Below are 16,660 nucleotides of genomic sequence, written 5' to 3'. Positions count from 1 at the left end.
TGCAAAGGAAAAGGTTTTTATTGTTGATTCCATTTAACATGATACACAGTTAAACACATAGTTTAAATCTCCCTTGTTTTTTTGTCACAATGTAACAATGAATAAGGCGCACTCTTCAGAACATTTCAGTGACATTCTGCCCCGGGGTAATCCGATACCCTGACGCAGTTATTAGCCTCTGTTTGCACGTAACACAGCGCCGGGACTGGGGTATGGTCGTTGCTGGAACAAGGGGCCAGAAGCTGTGGAATCCACACCTGTCTTTGCATCTCCAGAGCGTTCGAGACCAGCCGACCAACCACCCCTGGAAAAGATGATTTTCACACATAATGTTTTGATTGGTGAAGTCGGGGCAAGTATATGGAGCTATACATGTGAGAGAGAGGGAGTGAGGGACCCTTCAACACTATCCTGTATGCAGGTTACCAACACATTTAAATGAAGTAACCTGAGGTTCATAACAACTACTGAATTAACTCATTAGTATTTGCACATGTACATTTTTCTATTTAAAAAACCTACGACCTGAACCAATTGACCTTGCATCCACCAAAGATACAATATAAAGCAGAGCAATAATATAAGGGATCTTTATATGAGGTAACATTGAAATATATCAATTGGCTCTTGACTCATTACACAGAAATGTTTTGTTTCTATTTTGTTACTGTGACTTTTATATATAAACGTTCTTTACAATATCTCAATGTACGCAGGCTGATGCCACCGTACAGTCTAATGCCAAAAGTCTTTCTGACGCATATCATGCCCCAATCTTATAACACACATTTTTAAACCAAAATATTGTGAAAAAAGTTGTTTGCCAAATAGAATCTTCTTTAGCACGTGTGTTCTGTTAGCAAATAGTTAAGTGCAACTCTTAATTTTTGACTAAGGACCATTACTGTTCATAATAAAATGATACAAAACCAGCTCACCTGGGAATGTCGGAGTAAGCAGCAGGATCCATGGGGACAAGGTCATCCCGTTGTCGACCCCGTCCTGGTCTCCCTCCCGACCTTTCCCTCGCCTGGCGACCTTTCTCGTGGCGGCGATCAAACTCTTCATCATCCGAGGAAGAAGACGAGGAGCTGTCACTCTGAAATGGAGAAAAAGGTTCTTTAATGGAGCGAAAAGGGTCTATAATAGGTAGAAAGGGTCTTTAATGGAGCAAAAGGTTCTATAATGGGTAAAATGGGTCTTTAATGAAGCAAAAGGGTCTGTAATGGGTAGAAAGGGTCTTTAATGGAGAGAAAGGGTCTATAGTGGGGAGAAAGGTTCTATAATGGGAAGAAAGGGTCTAGAAGGGGACAAATGGTCTAGAATAGAAAGAAAGGTCGATACGAAGAAAGAGACTATACTGGGGAGAAAGGATCTATAATTGGAGAAAGGGTCTATAATAGGGAGAAAGGTTCTTTAATGGGAATAAAGGGTCTAGAATGGAGAGAAAGGATCTATAATGTGGAGAAAGGATCTAGAATAGAGAGAAAGGGTCAAGAACTGGGAGAAAGGGTCTTTAATGGAGTGAATGGGTCTATAATGGGTAGAAAGAGCCATTAATGGAGAGAAAGAGTCTATAATGGGAAGAAAGGGTTTATAATGGAAGGAAAGGTCTATACTCAAAAGAAAGATACTATAATGGGCAGAAAGGGTCTATAATTGGAGAAAGGGTCTAGAATAGGGAGAAAGGGTCTAGAATGGGGATAAAGGGTCTAGAATGGAGAGAAAGGATCTTTAATAGGGAAAAATCATCTATAATGTGGAGAAAGGGTCTTAAATAAGGAGAAACGGTCAAGAATGGGGAGAAAGGGTTTTTAATTGAGAGAAATGATAAACACTGATGGAATTTTCATTTCATTACATAAGAAATAATGAAAATAATTCTATAAAAAAGAAAGTGCAATTTCTCTTCCAAGTTGCTAATTACATTTTTTGACACATGCAGTGCACAAAGCTCAAACATGTCAATTATATTTCAAATTAAAAATGTGTCCCATCATCTGTTTTTTTATTTTCAGAGCTCCAGATACATGTAAGAGAGGTATTTGTGTGTTATTACCCCTTTTCAAATACCTTTCAGAAACTGAAGTAGATGGTGAAGTTGGCAATATTAGTTTTCGTAATTGAATTACAGAGGGCGCTTGTCAAAATGAAATTCTTGCATTAGGTGACTTTAAAGAAAAAAAATCACCTCATAACAATTTGCTTCATGTATTTAATTGGACGCTTGTAGCATTTTATGTTATTTACATGCACAATTATAATACTTGCCAGTTAAATCATCGGATTTATATTCATTTAAAAACCCACCTTTATCTCTCAAGCTGTAACACATCTCTTTTACATTTAAAAGTTGATTGTTTTGGGGCCAAATACCCGGTACAGTTTGACAAAAAGGTCAGCGGTGCAGAAATCTTTTGTGTGAGACCCTGAAACCCTCAATCTATGATGTGCTTTAAAATACATGTACATATAACAAGAAGGTGATGGTAAGTTATACATACATCGTTATTAAACTTGATTTCTGTTCCATAACTTTTTTCTCTCAACAAACAGAGTCTACATTCAATAACAATTTGTGAAACTAAACTAATGACTGATAATATTCGTAGCACAAAACGTTATGTATTATATCTCTTGTAGACAATTTGTTTAGAAATTCTCTTTAGGTCTAACTTAAGATTTTCAAAATGAGCTTTTTGAATACCGGCCCTGATAACTGTATCAATACATACATCACTGACTTCCATCTCTTCTTCATCACTTTCATCGTTGTCAGAATCACCTTTGGCAAACGTGTCGTTACGCATCACAGCTGCAAAAAGTAAGGCAGTCTTTGCATTTAGGTGTACTTGAGTTAGGATAATTTCATGCATTAATTGAATCCACTCATCCATTTCAGGAGTAATAGAGTTCACATATTTTATGAAGTAACGTTATATATTACATGTATATATCTTGTAGACAATTTGTTCAGAAATTCTCTTTAGGTCTAATTTAAGATTTCCATAAGTAGCTATTTGAATACCGGCCCTGATAACTGTATCAATACATACATCACTGACTTCCATCTCTTCTTCATCACTTTCATCGCTGTCAGAATCACCTTTGGCAAACGTGTCGTTACGCATCACAGCTGCAAAAAGTAAGGCAGTCTTTGCATTTAGGTGTACTTGAGTTAGGATAATTTCATGCATTAATTGAATCCACTCATCCATTTCAGGAGTAATAGAGTTCACATATTTTATGAAGTAACGTTATATATTACATGTATATATCTTGTAGACAATTTGTTCAGAAATTCTCTTTAGGTCTAATTTAAGATTTCCATAAGTAGCTATTTAAATACCGGCCCTGATAACTGTATCAATACATACATCACTGACTTCCATCTCTTCTTCATCACTTTCATCGCTGTCAGAATCACCTTTGGCAAACGTGTCGTTACGCATCACAGCTGAAAAGGTTAGGCAGTCATTGCATTTAAGTGAAATTGAGTCAGGAGGATTTCATGCATGCTTTGAATCCACTCATCAAATTTAAGGAGTAATAGTCCACATAATTTTATGAAGTGAAAACAAATTCAATAAACTCTATTAAAAAGCTATTTAAAGAGGAATGCAATTCTCCAAATTCCATGAAATAAAAAAAACATTGGAATTCACTAGGCTATTAAAGCCAAGTTGACAAAATTGTAAGGACTATTTCCCGACTAAGCATGGACAAAATAACCGACAGCCATCATAATGACTGTCAGACAAGTGCCATGTAGGGTTGTATGGTCATCGTACCGTGTAGTTTTTCTGTAGAGATGGTGATGACGGCCCGTGGATGTATTGGAGACAGCCAGGATACTTGATCAGTCAGTGTGTTCCAGTAGTAATACCTGCCCCTGAAAACAGCAAACAATTGGTTATCGTTAGTGTGTTCCAGTAGTGGTACCTGTCCCTAAACACAACAAATAATGGGTAAGCTTACATGTATGTGGTCTTTAAAAAACAACAGGACAACAATGGGTTAGCTTTTGTGCTCTTTAACAAGACTGGCTCCACGTATGTCAACAAACAAGCAATTTATTGCAAAATTTACCTTCTGGCCTCTAAGTGTGACCTTGACTTTGATAAGGGTGATACATTAGACACTCAGTCTCCCCATCAAAGACATTTGTAGTAAGTTATCTAACAATTGCATGACAAATGGCAAATATTCAGCCTCGACAGGCTTTCACTTGGTCAAAATTGACCTTTAAACTTTCAAGTGTGACCATGACCTTAAAGGTCGACAGACAGGTTTTAAAGAGGCAAGCAGTTTTATGGCCAAACTTGTTATTTGAAGTAACTTTGACATAGTGAGTCAGGTCATCACATGGTGGATGGCATTTGTTCCAAGTTATTTGTAAATCCTCAATATATGGCAACATCATGACTGCTACAGTTATGTTCAAGCTGTTTTATGATCTAAATCGACCTTTGACCTCCAAGTGTGATCTTGACCTATGAGGTAGGGAGACGGATGTGAATTTTTTCTTCCTTTAATGGATCTAAGCATTTGTCCCAAGATATTTAAAAATAAACCAATATATCGCAAAATTATGAATGAGACAGGAAATTTGACCTCCAAGTGTGACTTTAACCTTTGAGATGGGTGTTCAATGTGACAATTCTTCTATGATTGTGGACATGTGTGCCAAGTTATTTCAACATCAAAAGTCAAGTTATTAAAAGTTTGATCATCATAAATAAATAGTTCCCAAATTATAATTTAATTCATGTTGGGTTAAACCACACAGAAAGAAAAAAGTCAAACTCTGCCTTTCGCAAAATTAGCCAATTGCTCTAAATCAGCAAATTAATTGGAAAAGAAATTTAAATTAGGCTATAACTTTTTCTTCATAAACAATTCAAACCGACATTAAAGTCTCTATAACGCTCAAAATCAACGAAAATTTCGTAAAGTATTTCGTAAAATAAAGTGAACACCTAAACAATCAGTGTTCCTTATAGCTATAGCCACAATTTCAACGCTAGATGTGGTATTATTACATGAGTGATAAGTTGGTTCCTTTTTCTTAGTTCCTTATTCCTTATTCGAATAAGGAATAAGGAACTGTTCCTTATTCCTTATTCGCGTGTAACATATTTGTTATAGGGTTTTAAAGAACAATAATGCAAACATTTCTGAAATAAATTAAAACAAAATAACTCGAATACATAAACTTTATGTATAACGTTACATATTCATGTTTCTTCTTCGCGCTTGCATAGGATTTCTTGTTTAAACCGAACCGATATTTTCTAATTCGAATACTAACTTCACATCAACAAAACCGAAAGCATATACTATTATTTCACATGTATGTGATAAAAAAAATCAAACTTATACATTTAAACATGTTTGTTTTTATTTATAATCCAGTTCCTTATTCGATGCTGAATAAGGAAAAAGGAATCAGTTTCTTATTCCTTATTCAAGCCGAATAAGGAACTGGCATTTTTTTACTTTAACCACATATAAATGAACATATCATTTATATATTGGTTGCATATGTACAATTCTAATTGCAATACATTTCTTCTAAGTTTTAAGTGATGATTATCCAGTTCTTTATTCAGTGTGAATAAGGAATAAGGAACTGGTTCCTTATTCCTTATTCAAATCGAATAAGGAACTGGAATTTTCTTTATATAAATAATAAGTCAAAATGAACCAACGAGACGAATAACTCAACGAAAATTATTGTAAATGTATGTCGGGTGTAACAAATATTAATTGCAGAACATTTCTACTTAATAACATAAAAAGGAACTGGTTCCTTGTTCCTTATTCAAATCGAATAAGGAACTGGAAGTTTCATACTAAACAAAAAATTAAAATGAACCGAAGGGACCAAAAAAATCAATAAAAATCATTGTAAATGTAGGTTGGGTATCAAAAAACATTAATTGCAGCACATCTCTATATTAAGTTTCATTTAATGATAACATAGTTCCTTATTCGGATTGAAAAAGGAATAAGGAACTGGTTCCTTATTCTTTTTTCAAATCGAATAAGGAACTGGCATTTCCTTACTAAACAACTATTAAAATGAAATTAAATAAAACTATTAAAAAAGGAACTGGTTCCTTATTCCTTATTCAAATTGAAATTTCAAAAATTTAGGTTGGGTATCAACAAAATTAATTGAAGTACATCTCTACTATTTTTCATTTAATCATAACCTAGTTCCTTATTCGGATTGAAAAAGGAATAGGGAACTGGTTCCTTATTCCTTATTCAAACCGAATAAGGATAATCATCACTTAAAACTTAGTAGAATGTATTGCAATTAGAATTTTACAAATACAACCAATGCATAATTAATATGTTCATTTATATGTGGTTAATATTGGATCAATTTCATTGATGTTTAAGTAAGAAAATACCAGTTCCTTATTCGATTTGAATAAGGAATCAGGAGCCAGTTCCTTATTCCTTTTTCAATCCGAATAAGGAACTAGGTTATGATTAAATGAAACATAGAAGAGATGTACTGCAATTAATGTTTTTGATACCAAACTTAAATTTACAATGATTTTCATTGTTTTATTTTCTCTTTGGTTCATTTAAATATTTTATTTTGTATGAAAACGCCAGTTCCTTATTTGATTTGAATACAATCCGAATAAGGAACTAGGCTATCATTGAATGAAACTTAATAGAGATGTGCTGCAATATTATTTTTTTTATAACCAACCTACATTTACAATGCTTTCATTGATTTATTGATCTCTTTGGTTCATTTTAATATTTTGTTAAGTATGAAAATGCCAGTTCCTTATTCGATCTGAATTAGAAATAAGGAACCAGTTCCTTATTCCTTTTTCAATCCGAATATGGAACTAAGTTATCAATAAATGAAACATAGAAGAGATGTACTGCAATTAATAATTTTGATACCCAACCTGAATTTACAATTATTTTCATTGATTTATTGGTCTCTTTGGTTCATTTTAATAGTTTGTTTAGTATGAAAAAGCCAGTTCCTTATTCGATTTGAATAAGGAATAAGGAACCAGTTCCTTAATTTATTCCTTATTCGCACTGAATAGGGAACTGTGTTATTATTAAATAATACTAGGTAGAAATATACTGCAATACATATTTTTAACTTCGAACCTACATAAACCATGATTTTCATCGACATTTTATATTATTTGGTTAATTTTAATTTATTTTTGAGAAAAGCAATACCATTTTCTAATTATCCTCTTCATTATACTTGTTTTCAGTGTGAATAGTGACATAGAATATAAAAAGAAATGTGACAGAATACGTCCATATAACATCATCATGCTTAAATAACCCACACTACATCCTTAAAGGCTCTATAAGGTGACGATCCGTAATTATTTACCGATTTTTAAATATTTTTTCCTTATTTTATTTATAAAGGTTATCAAAAAACAATATTTATATGCTATTGGACATTACCATAAAAATATGAGCAATACAACTTGTTTTGAGCTCAAAATACAGTGTCCTCCAAGTCAATCGTGTTTACAAACAATCAGTTTATTTACATCGCTGTTTACTCGGGAAAGTGAAAGTGAAAGTGACTCAGGTCACCAAAAATATATCGTTGATTTTCAACGTTTTCCGGTATCACTCACAAAGTAGGTCTCTTCTAAATGGTAAAAACGTTTGTAGTGATCTAATAAGTTACTTTCTGCTGGTAAAAAGTTGTATAAATTAGAATTAAAATTGAATTTTCTTTCGGCTATTTTTAGCATACGTCACCGCTTTGAGGCTGCACATCACGTTAGTTGCAAAGTTGTAAACATTTCTTCCAATTATAAAACGGGTATATCTTCCATAATGCTTGACAACGTTGCACCTAAGCTGTGTTATTAGCATTTTTTTTATGCAAGAGTCACTGAAATCCAGGAAAAATTAGACCAGTTTATATGCATAATAATTTGATTTGTCACCTTCATAGGGCCTTTAAATATAACATATCCGAAAGTGATTGTCCGAAATACAGACTTCCGAATAAGGAACTAACTTTACGCCAATTCCTTATTCAGAGGCCATAATTTCGGATATTAAAATTCGGGTCATTCTAGAATAGCACAGCTATATATTCGTTATCATTGGCTATTTTTAATGTATGATTTGTTTAATTTATATGTATGATACAGTTCTTGAAGTTTTTTCTGACCCTAACTTCTAGAGAAGACTTTCCGACAGCTGAATACCAGTCATGATTTAGCTATCCCATTCCGTTCTTATACCTAAACAGTTACAAGGGGATATGATTAAGGATGCAAAGCGATTTCAATGCGTCAACCAGTTCCTTACTCCTTTTTCAATACGAATAAGGAACTATGTTATCATTAAATGAAACTTATTAGAGATTTACTGCAAATAATGTTTTTTATACCCAACCTACATTAAAAATGATTTTCATTGATTTATTGGTCTCTTTGGTTCATTTTAATAGTTTGTTTAGTAGGAAAATGCCAGTTCCTTATTCGATTTGATTAAGGAATAAGGAACCAGTTCCTTATTCCTTTTTCGCACTGAATAAGGAACTATGTTATCATTAAATGAAACTAAATAGAGATGTGCTGCAATTAATGTTTTTTTATACCCAACCTACATTTACAATGATTTTCATTGTTTTTTTTGGTCCCTTTGGTGCATTTTAATATTTTGTTTAGTATGGAAATTCCAGTTCCTTATTCGATTTGAATAAGGAATAAGGAACCAGTTCCTTATTCCTTATTCAACCCGAATAAGGAACTATGTCATTATTAAATAAAACAAAGTAGAAATGTACTGCAATTAATATTTGTTACGACCGACATACACTTACAATAATTTTCGTTGAGTTATTCGTCTTTTGACTTATTATTTATATAAAGAAAATTCCAGTTCCTTATTCGATTTGAATAAGGAATAAGGAACCAGTTCCTTATTCCTTATTCACACTGAATAAGGAACTGGATAATCATCACTTAAAACTTAGAAGAAATGTATTGCAATGAGAATTTTACATATGCAACCAATATATAAATAATATGTTCATTTATATGTGGTTAATTTTGGATCAATTTCATTGATGTTTAAGTAAAAAAATGCCAGTTCCTTATTCGGCTTGAATAAGGAATAAGGAACTGGTTCCTTTTTTCCTTATTCAGCCTCGAATAAGGAACAGGATTATAAATAAAAACAAACATGTTTAAATGTACAACTTGATTTTTTTATCACATGCATGTAAAATAATAGTATATACTTTAGGTTTTGTTGATGTGAAGTTAGTATTCGAATTAGAATAAATCGGTTCGGTTTAAACAAGAAATCCTATGCAAGCGCGAAGAAAAAACATGAATATGTAACGTTATACATAAATAAGGAATAAGGAACTAGGAAAAAGAGACCAATTTATCACCCATACGAAACTCGTTTAAAAATGAGATCTAGGCATTCGAGCTCCTAGTGTGGATTAAAAGCGTTTTATTGGTGACACCACATGACTGCAAATGTGTAGATACCGTTAATAAGATAATATATCACATGTCACCTTTAAATAACATGTATGATGTCAATTAAGTGACATTAGGCTTCGTGCTGGGTTTTATTTCTCTTTAAGTAATGCAGATGAACCTCGCTTCTGTATATTAATGACCTAGTAACTGATAAAACTATTAAAAAAACGTGAAATATTATGTGATAATCAGATCGATAACATAAAATATTTAAACCTACTAGTATATCCGATAAAAATATATTATAATTGTCTTTGACAGTGTTGACGTTCAGTTGTTCGTGGTGACAACCGCATGCATTTATACATCTCTTACACTTCTCAAGATATCTTTTCGGCTTTGGAAACGATATAAATTCAATGTCATCAACTAATCTTTCAGGATATCGATTGTCCGAGTTACATTATCCCCATTGACACCGTTTAATCTCGTTGGAATAAAAGTGAACCTAAACATGTAGCTTGTCTAGAAAATGGCGGACAGGTCGTTGCTAACGAGTGCGCCCGATTAATCGATCGCTGATTGGTGGATCAATTCTAGTGGGCGGAGCGTCATGTCAATTAGAGACGTTCTGCAAACACCACAGTCAACTGTGCTGCTCAAAATGCGTTTCTATAAATCACAGGTATTTCAATAAAAAAAATAGTTTGGAACCACACAATTTTAGATCTTTCTTAATGTCAGACTTGTGATCCTTTGCTTAGTTCCATTTATTTTCCATGAATAAAATTTGCTATAATTTTTATACGGACATACATAATGAAATGACTGAAAACTCTACTCTGCAAGGTTGTAATTTACATCGATTATGCAAATGATGCACATTGGTTTAAAATGGCAACATACAGAAGGCTTATTGGTATGAATAGATTTGTGGTGAGGCTTCAAACAATGGGAAGCATAGGTTAGGTAGTATAGGTAGTAGTTCATGCGTAGTATGATACATTAAAGGGGAGCTCTGAGCTACAGAGGGTAAAATAAGGGTACTTCTTTGGGTCACACTGTTTATGTTGACTTAAATGATATTCAGAACTCTACTTCTTTCTTTCACAGTTACGAATCTTAATTTTATTATAAATACCCGTAACAACTATAAAACCATTGACATAAATATGTGTGTGGCATAGTAACTTACCAATTCCAATTAATAACTAGGATAAGGTTGGATAATTTATTTAAACTTAAATAATTTTTGTACTTTGAATACATTTTGATGGTGTGGTACTTTAAGTTTCATGAAAATTAAAAAATATTTTCTTTGTTTAATAAACATTAAAGGTGCTGAATAACTTTAAAATATAATAATTTTATCCGCAAACAAAATGTATGTAATCTTTATGTATATATATACGTTCTCACAAGCTTAAGTATGAATTTTGTCTGGACAAATCAAAATCCTAATTGTTGTCATGTTGTCATTTTGAGCTCAGTTGGGGTTAGCTTTTTATGGCTTTTTATATTGTCGACATTTCCCTCTAGAGGCTACATTTACAGATCGATTGCGTGATTCGTCAGAATATTTTTCCCATTGATATCTCTGCAAAGTTTTGAACTGGGTCAAGTGGGGTCAACAACTAAGTCACCAGGTCAACTTAAAAAATAAGCTTCTGAACACTGTAGATTCAACATATTTTGCTAAGAGAACATGAAACTAGGTCTGAACATTTATCTTATTAATACCTTTGCGGAGTTAAAAATATTGGGTAATGAAGGGTTAAAACCTAGGTAACTAGGTCAAATAAACAAAAAGGCCTGTTTACCTTAGAAACAATATGTATTGTTCAATCATCGGGAAACTTGTGTAGAACAATTGTCTCAATGATATCTCAGCTGAGTTTGAAATTATGTCATGCAGAATCAAAAACTGGGTCACAAGATCAAACTAAAGAAAAAAAACTTGCGAACACTATAGAAACCACATTTCTTGCCCAATCGTCATGAAAATGAAAGTTAGATAATTTATTCCATAAATGACTCATCTGAGTTTCAAAACTGGGTAACATGCAATTAAAAACAAGGTCATTATGTCAAATTAAAGGAAAAGCTTGTTAACACTCACTTGAGGCCACATTTATCTTCATGAAACTCAGATGTCTTGGCCGAGTTTGAAACTGGTTTTTGTGGCATACACAAGTAGGTCACTAGGTCATAATAAAGAGAAAAGCTTGACAGTCCTGTAAAGGCAGCATTAATAACAGGCCAATCTTCATTTAAATTGGTCATAACATTTGTCTGAATGATGTCCATATTCAAAACTGGGTCAGATTGGGTAAACATGTTGAAACCACACTATCTAGAGGAAACATTCCTTTATCTTTTTTCATTAAACTTGTTCAGAAATTTGTCCCAATGATATCTAGTGTGAGTTCAAAACTGATCATGCGGGGTGAAAAAATCTTGGTCTTCATGACAAATTCAAGAAACAGTGTGTGAACACTAGAGGCCACATTTATTTTTTAATCTTCATGAAAGCTGTTGAGAACATGACTGTGTCCCAAATATATTGTGACGTAGTTAGAAACTGGGTCATGTAGGGTCAAACAGTAGGTTACTAGGTCCAATAAAAGAAACAGTATGTGAACATTCATGAAGTTAGATATGTTTTTGAAATATTCATTAAAGTGCTCAAGACTGCTGTTCTAATTATTTCTCCGTCGAGTGAGATATAGTTCCGGTACATTGAAAAACATACCTGCCATGAGGTAAGGCAGCTCCTTTTATTGCTCTAATAACTACATTTTTACACTGGAGAAATAACATTTTTGACCCACTTATCTTAAAACATGATAAGAATATTACAAAATTGTTATGCTATCTGGGCTGATTTTAAAAATGATTGCGGTTTGTTCAAAAATATGGCTGCCAAGTGTTGGGCAGTTTTCCTTACAAGTCTAAAGTGGAACCTTGTAAACAATACATGCTCAGAAGTGTTTGGTTCCTTGGGGTCACCGGTGAGTGCCTTTGGACTTTAAGCCCTCTTGTTTGATCATTATATACTCTATAGGACCTTTTCACATATTGGTAAATTTACTAAATTAAAAAAAATGGTTCAGATTCGCAAATTTCGTTGCAGTTATGATATTTATGATATTTGTGGAGAAACGGTAATACTGAACATTTACCATACTCTAAAATATTTATTCTATGCGTCCTTTGACGATTGAAAAAACTGAAAATTATAAAGCGTTGCAACGCGAAACATTGAATCATTTGGAAAGTTCTGTTGTTGTCGTTACATTTTGTGACACTACGAGGAATGCTTATATGAAGTATAGAATACATCTCTCATTGTATAACCACGGATGGTCGAGTGGTCTAAGCGTTAGACTCATACTCCTGGGGTGTTTCGAGCCCAGTTGATGGTTACCTTTTTTTTCTTTCTTTAATTTTACTCCTGTTTTTTACTGGAGCTTTCCATATCCAATGTTTACATTTATCAATATAAAGCATTTAAACACAAACTTAAAAATATGCCAAAATCTGTGAAAAGTTCCCTTTAACTCATTGATCGCATATAAACATGCCTAACTTTTACACAATAAAAAGATACTTCATGTTACACTCGACTATTTATTATTTTTGGATTTTATGTTAATATTAAAGATGTGTAGTGTTGTCTATTTATAACAACACATATGTAATACAAAATAGATGCATTCTGTTTATTAAAATTAGTAAGCAACTTCAGTAATTCAATATCTTGATATTGCTCTGTTTTGCAGTAGAGAGGTGTGCTTTGAGTCCAACAGGGGACAGGCTGTTCATAACCAACCCCACCCAGCACAAGCTCCTCACCCTGGGCAGGGATGGAACACTCCTGGCTACATAAACACACCCAGAATTATGGTTCCCACAGGATGTGCATGTGACCCCTGCAGGCCAGGTGCTGGTCTGTGGATATCAGTCACACACAATGCTACAGATTGACAGTGAGGGGAGAAGGAAGATGGCCACTCTGGTCCAAACAAGGGATGGAGTGGCGTACCCAATGTCAGTCTGCTACAGCAGCACCACATCTTCCATTATTGTGGGGGAGTTGATGAATAACAACATCCTTGTGTTCAGAGTGGAATCGTGTGAACATTTATATAATGGTTGTTGAAATATGTGATTTATATTAGAATTGCAATGTGATGTTGAATATACATGTATAAGAACGTGTATATTGTGATATGTTACAGTATAAACATGTTTGTATAATGGCAGATACAAAATACTATTGTTTGATTATCATATGTTACGTGTTTATAGAACATCCGAAACTAATATATATTGTGTAAGCTGTTATTTACCACAATTACTTTTGTATTTGTTGAGTTGTGAATTATGGAATTATTTGTCTAGAGACCAAAGCAATTTACTTTGAACTGAATTTTAAAATACATATTCAATTTCCCCAATCAGGTAATTTTGAATTAATTCTGGATGAAACATTAAAACATTCATTTTTCATACACAAATTCAGATTAATTTCATGTGCTTTTCATCCACAAAGCTTTCATTACCACATAACTGTGCTACTGGATTATATCCATGTGTAGTATGACATGAGAAGAGGACTGGAAATATATACATTTTAGCAATTATGGGATGTATTCACAATTATGGGATGTATTCACAATTATGGGATGTATTCACAATTATGGGATGTATTCACAATTATGGGATGTATTCACAATTATGGGATGTATTCAGTTTTAGCAATTATGGGATGTATTCAGTTTTAGCAATTATGGGATGTATTCAGTTTTAGCAATTATGGGATGTATTCAGTTTTTGCGTTCCTTATAAGCTTGTACGTATTTTTTTATGTGCATGTTGTACATAAACTACTTTGATATGTAAAAATTGAAAAATTGACTAAGCTCATTGTTCAAAAGGAACCAGTTAAACATAGTCCATAGTCACATTTTCATTTTGTATTTATAGTTTAGATCTGACATTTAAGATAATTGCATACAGAGTGAATACTCCAACTGTACTCATGTGCAGAGCATCCCCGGGATGTGATTCTAAGTACAAGTATAACATGGACAGAGTTGAAAATTTGCTACTGCTACCAACAACTGTGATGGGCCTACTTGCTCTCACTAGTTGTGTTTTCTACCCTTCAGTGCCTTCAATAAACAGGGCTAGAGTATTTGGATAGAGTTGTTACAAGTTCATGAGCAGATTCTCACTGTTAAAGCCACCATCTTGCTTTCCGCAGCATTTTGTTTACGGTATCAATGCATCTGCATTGGGTGCCTTAATATTAAGTTTGATTCATCTCGCAGCATCTGTTCTGTTTACCATTAGTGGCCCACTTGCCAACGGGAGATTTCGATCTGCATTGTATCTTGTTTAGCTGAACTAAAATTCCATCAACAATACATAACATCAAAAATGCGTAACATCAAAAACACTGTATGCTGTCACACATCACCTTAAAGTGATAATTACTGAAAGGAATGTGAATAAGACCCGCTGACTCACTCATATCTCTGTAACCAGCAGTCTTGTATTCAGTGGATATTGACAAGGCATCATACAGAAAACAAGCCAACTCTTTACAAGTTAAAGACCTGTAGTATGGGAGCCCTCGAAATCCATAAATTTCTAGACATCTCATGTTGAATACCTCACAACAAATACTTTAGCAATCAGAGGCATGTTCCTGTCCCTGCAGTCTCGTTGAAAAACGCTCTGGACCGAGTTAAAAAAGTGATTTATTCAAATACATGTTGGGACAGTTTTCCTTATTAGCCTATTGTGAAATCTTGTGAACACTACCTGCTCAAGGATTACGTCCTTGGGGTCTCAGGTGAGCGCCTTAGGGCCTTTGGCTTTCTTGAATCATCCATTTGGCAAGGAACATAATTCTAGGAGGAAAACTATAAATAATACATGTTAGTCAATAGTTTTCTTTGAAGTAAAATGTATCTACTTATTATATATGGTAATTTTGGGTTTGACTTTGGTCAAAACACAAAGCAACAGGTTTCCTCTATTAGTTTTTGATTTTCATAAGAAAAAGTGTTATCCCGTTTATTCTAGCTTGATTGTTTTGAAAGCTTTTGGCTTATGAAGACACTCTTGAGTCAGTTTACATGACACTCCAACCCCCGGACACACACCTCTTATTATCATTATTGCGTTGCGGATACAGATGCTGAGTTTTTAATGCAATGTACAATGTACACAACTGTAAACAAAAATTGCTACATGTAATAGTTAATTGAATTAAGTATTTAACTTTTTTTTTAAGTTGCTTATGGTTATTACTCTAACACTGAAACATACACAAATTGTGTCTGACCATTAAGAAACATAAAAATATTCTCAAAAGTCAACCACTAAATGTACATACATCCTAAAAATATAAATACTACATCTACGCTTGGATATTCTTGTGTATAATCTCACTTGCTGACATGATAGCGCTTGGTTGTAAATACCACTAATTTAATGGTATTAATAACTTGAAGATAATGGATTAAAATTCATGTCATATCTTTGTAGTTGTTTTACAAAAAGATACCCCAAGGTTGAACTTTGACTACCAAGTACAAAACTTGGCATGCTATTCAAAACACCGTACTAAGAACCTTTAATTATTGAGTCAACTTAAATACTTAAGGTGTGTTTATGTTTATTATGATTACGTTGTTTGTTCTTGAATTGTATACTTTAACACATTCAAATATGGTGCAAATCCAACAGGAGTCTTTTTGTCAAACTTCTAATGTTTAGTTGGGGCTTGGTGCCTTAAGATTAATTAATTGATAATACAGACATTAACAAACAAAACACACAATTTCTAAAGCAATGAGAATATTAAAATTTTGCACAAAATGAGAGCAAATAATTGTTCCAGAAATGATACAAAACAAAAACTGTGAATAAATTAAGCAGAACTGTGTTGTTTTGTTACAAATATCATTTCAACTGCATAACTACCTATTGATCTAAATAAAGCATATGTAATTGTCTACTGACTTCTTATTAATATCATCATCCAGTTGTAATAATACATGTGGGATGTGTCATGGGATGAACGAAAATATTATGAATGCTGATAAAATGCAATTGTTTGTTAACTGAGAGTCATTAATAATACAGGAAAATCTGGATGTCCAAATAATTAAATACAA

General features: G+C 33.3%; 1 protein-coding gene across 1 annotated transcript; it reads right to left on the bottom strand.

Moving 5' to 3' along the window:
• LOC127831116 (polyglutamine-binding protein 1-like) lies at positions 1-15,370 on the bottom strand. Its single transcript, XM_052356107.1, has 6 exons — positions 15,315-15,370; positions 3,792-3,892; positions 3,374-3,457; positions 3,057-3,136; positions 939-1,099; positions 1-304 (listed from the first exon to the last, which is right to left on the bottom strand). Exons 1-6 carry the CDS (start codon positions 15,368-15,370, stop codon positions 172-174), a joined length of 615 nt encoding a protein of 204 aa, XP_052212067.1. The 3' UTR covers positions 1-171.
• Positions 15,371-16,660: the final 1,290 nt, after the last annotated feature.

Source organism: Dreissena polymorpha, chromosome 5 (assembly GCF_020536995.1).
Source record: "Dreissena polymorpha isolate Duluth1 chromosome 5, UMN_Dpol_1.0, whole genome shotgun sequence".
Taxonomy (NCBI): domain Eukaryota; kingdom Metazoa; phylum Mollusca; class Bivalvia; order Myida; family Dreissenidae; genus Dreissena; species Dreissena polymorpha.
This window is presented reverse-complemented; position numbering and strand designations above follow the sequence as displayed.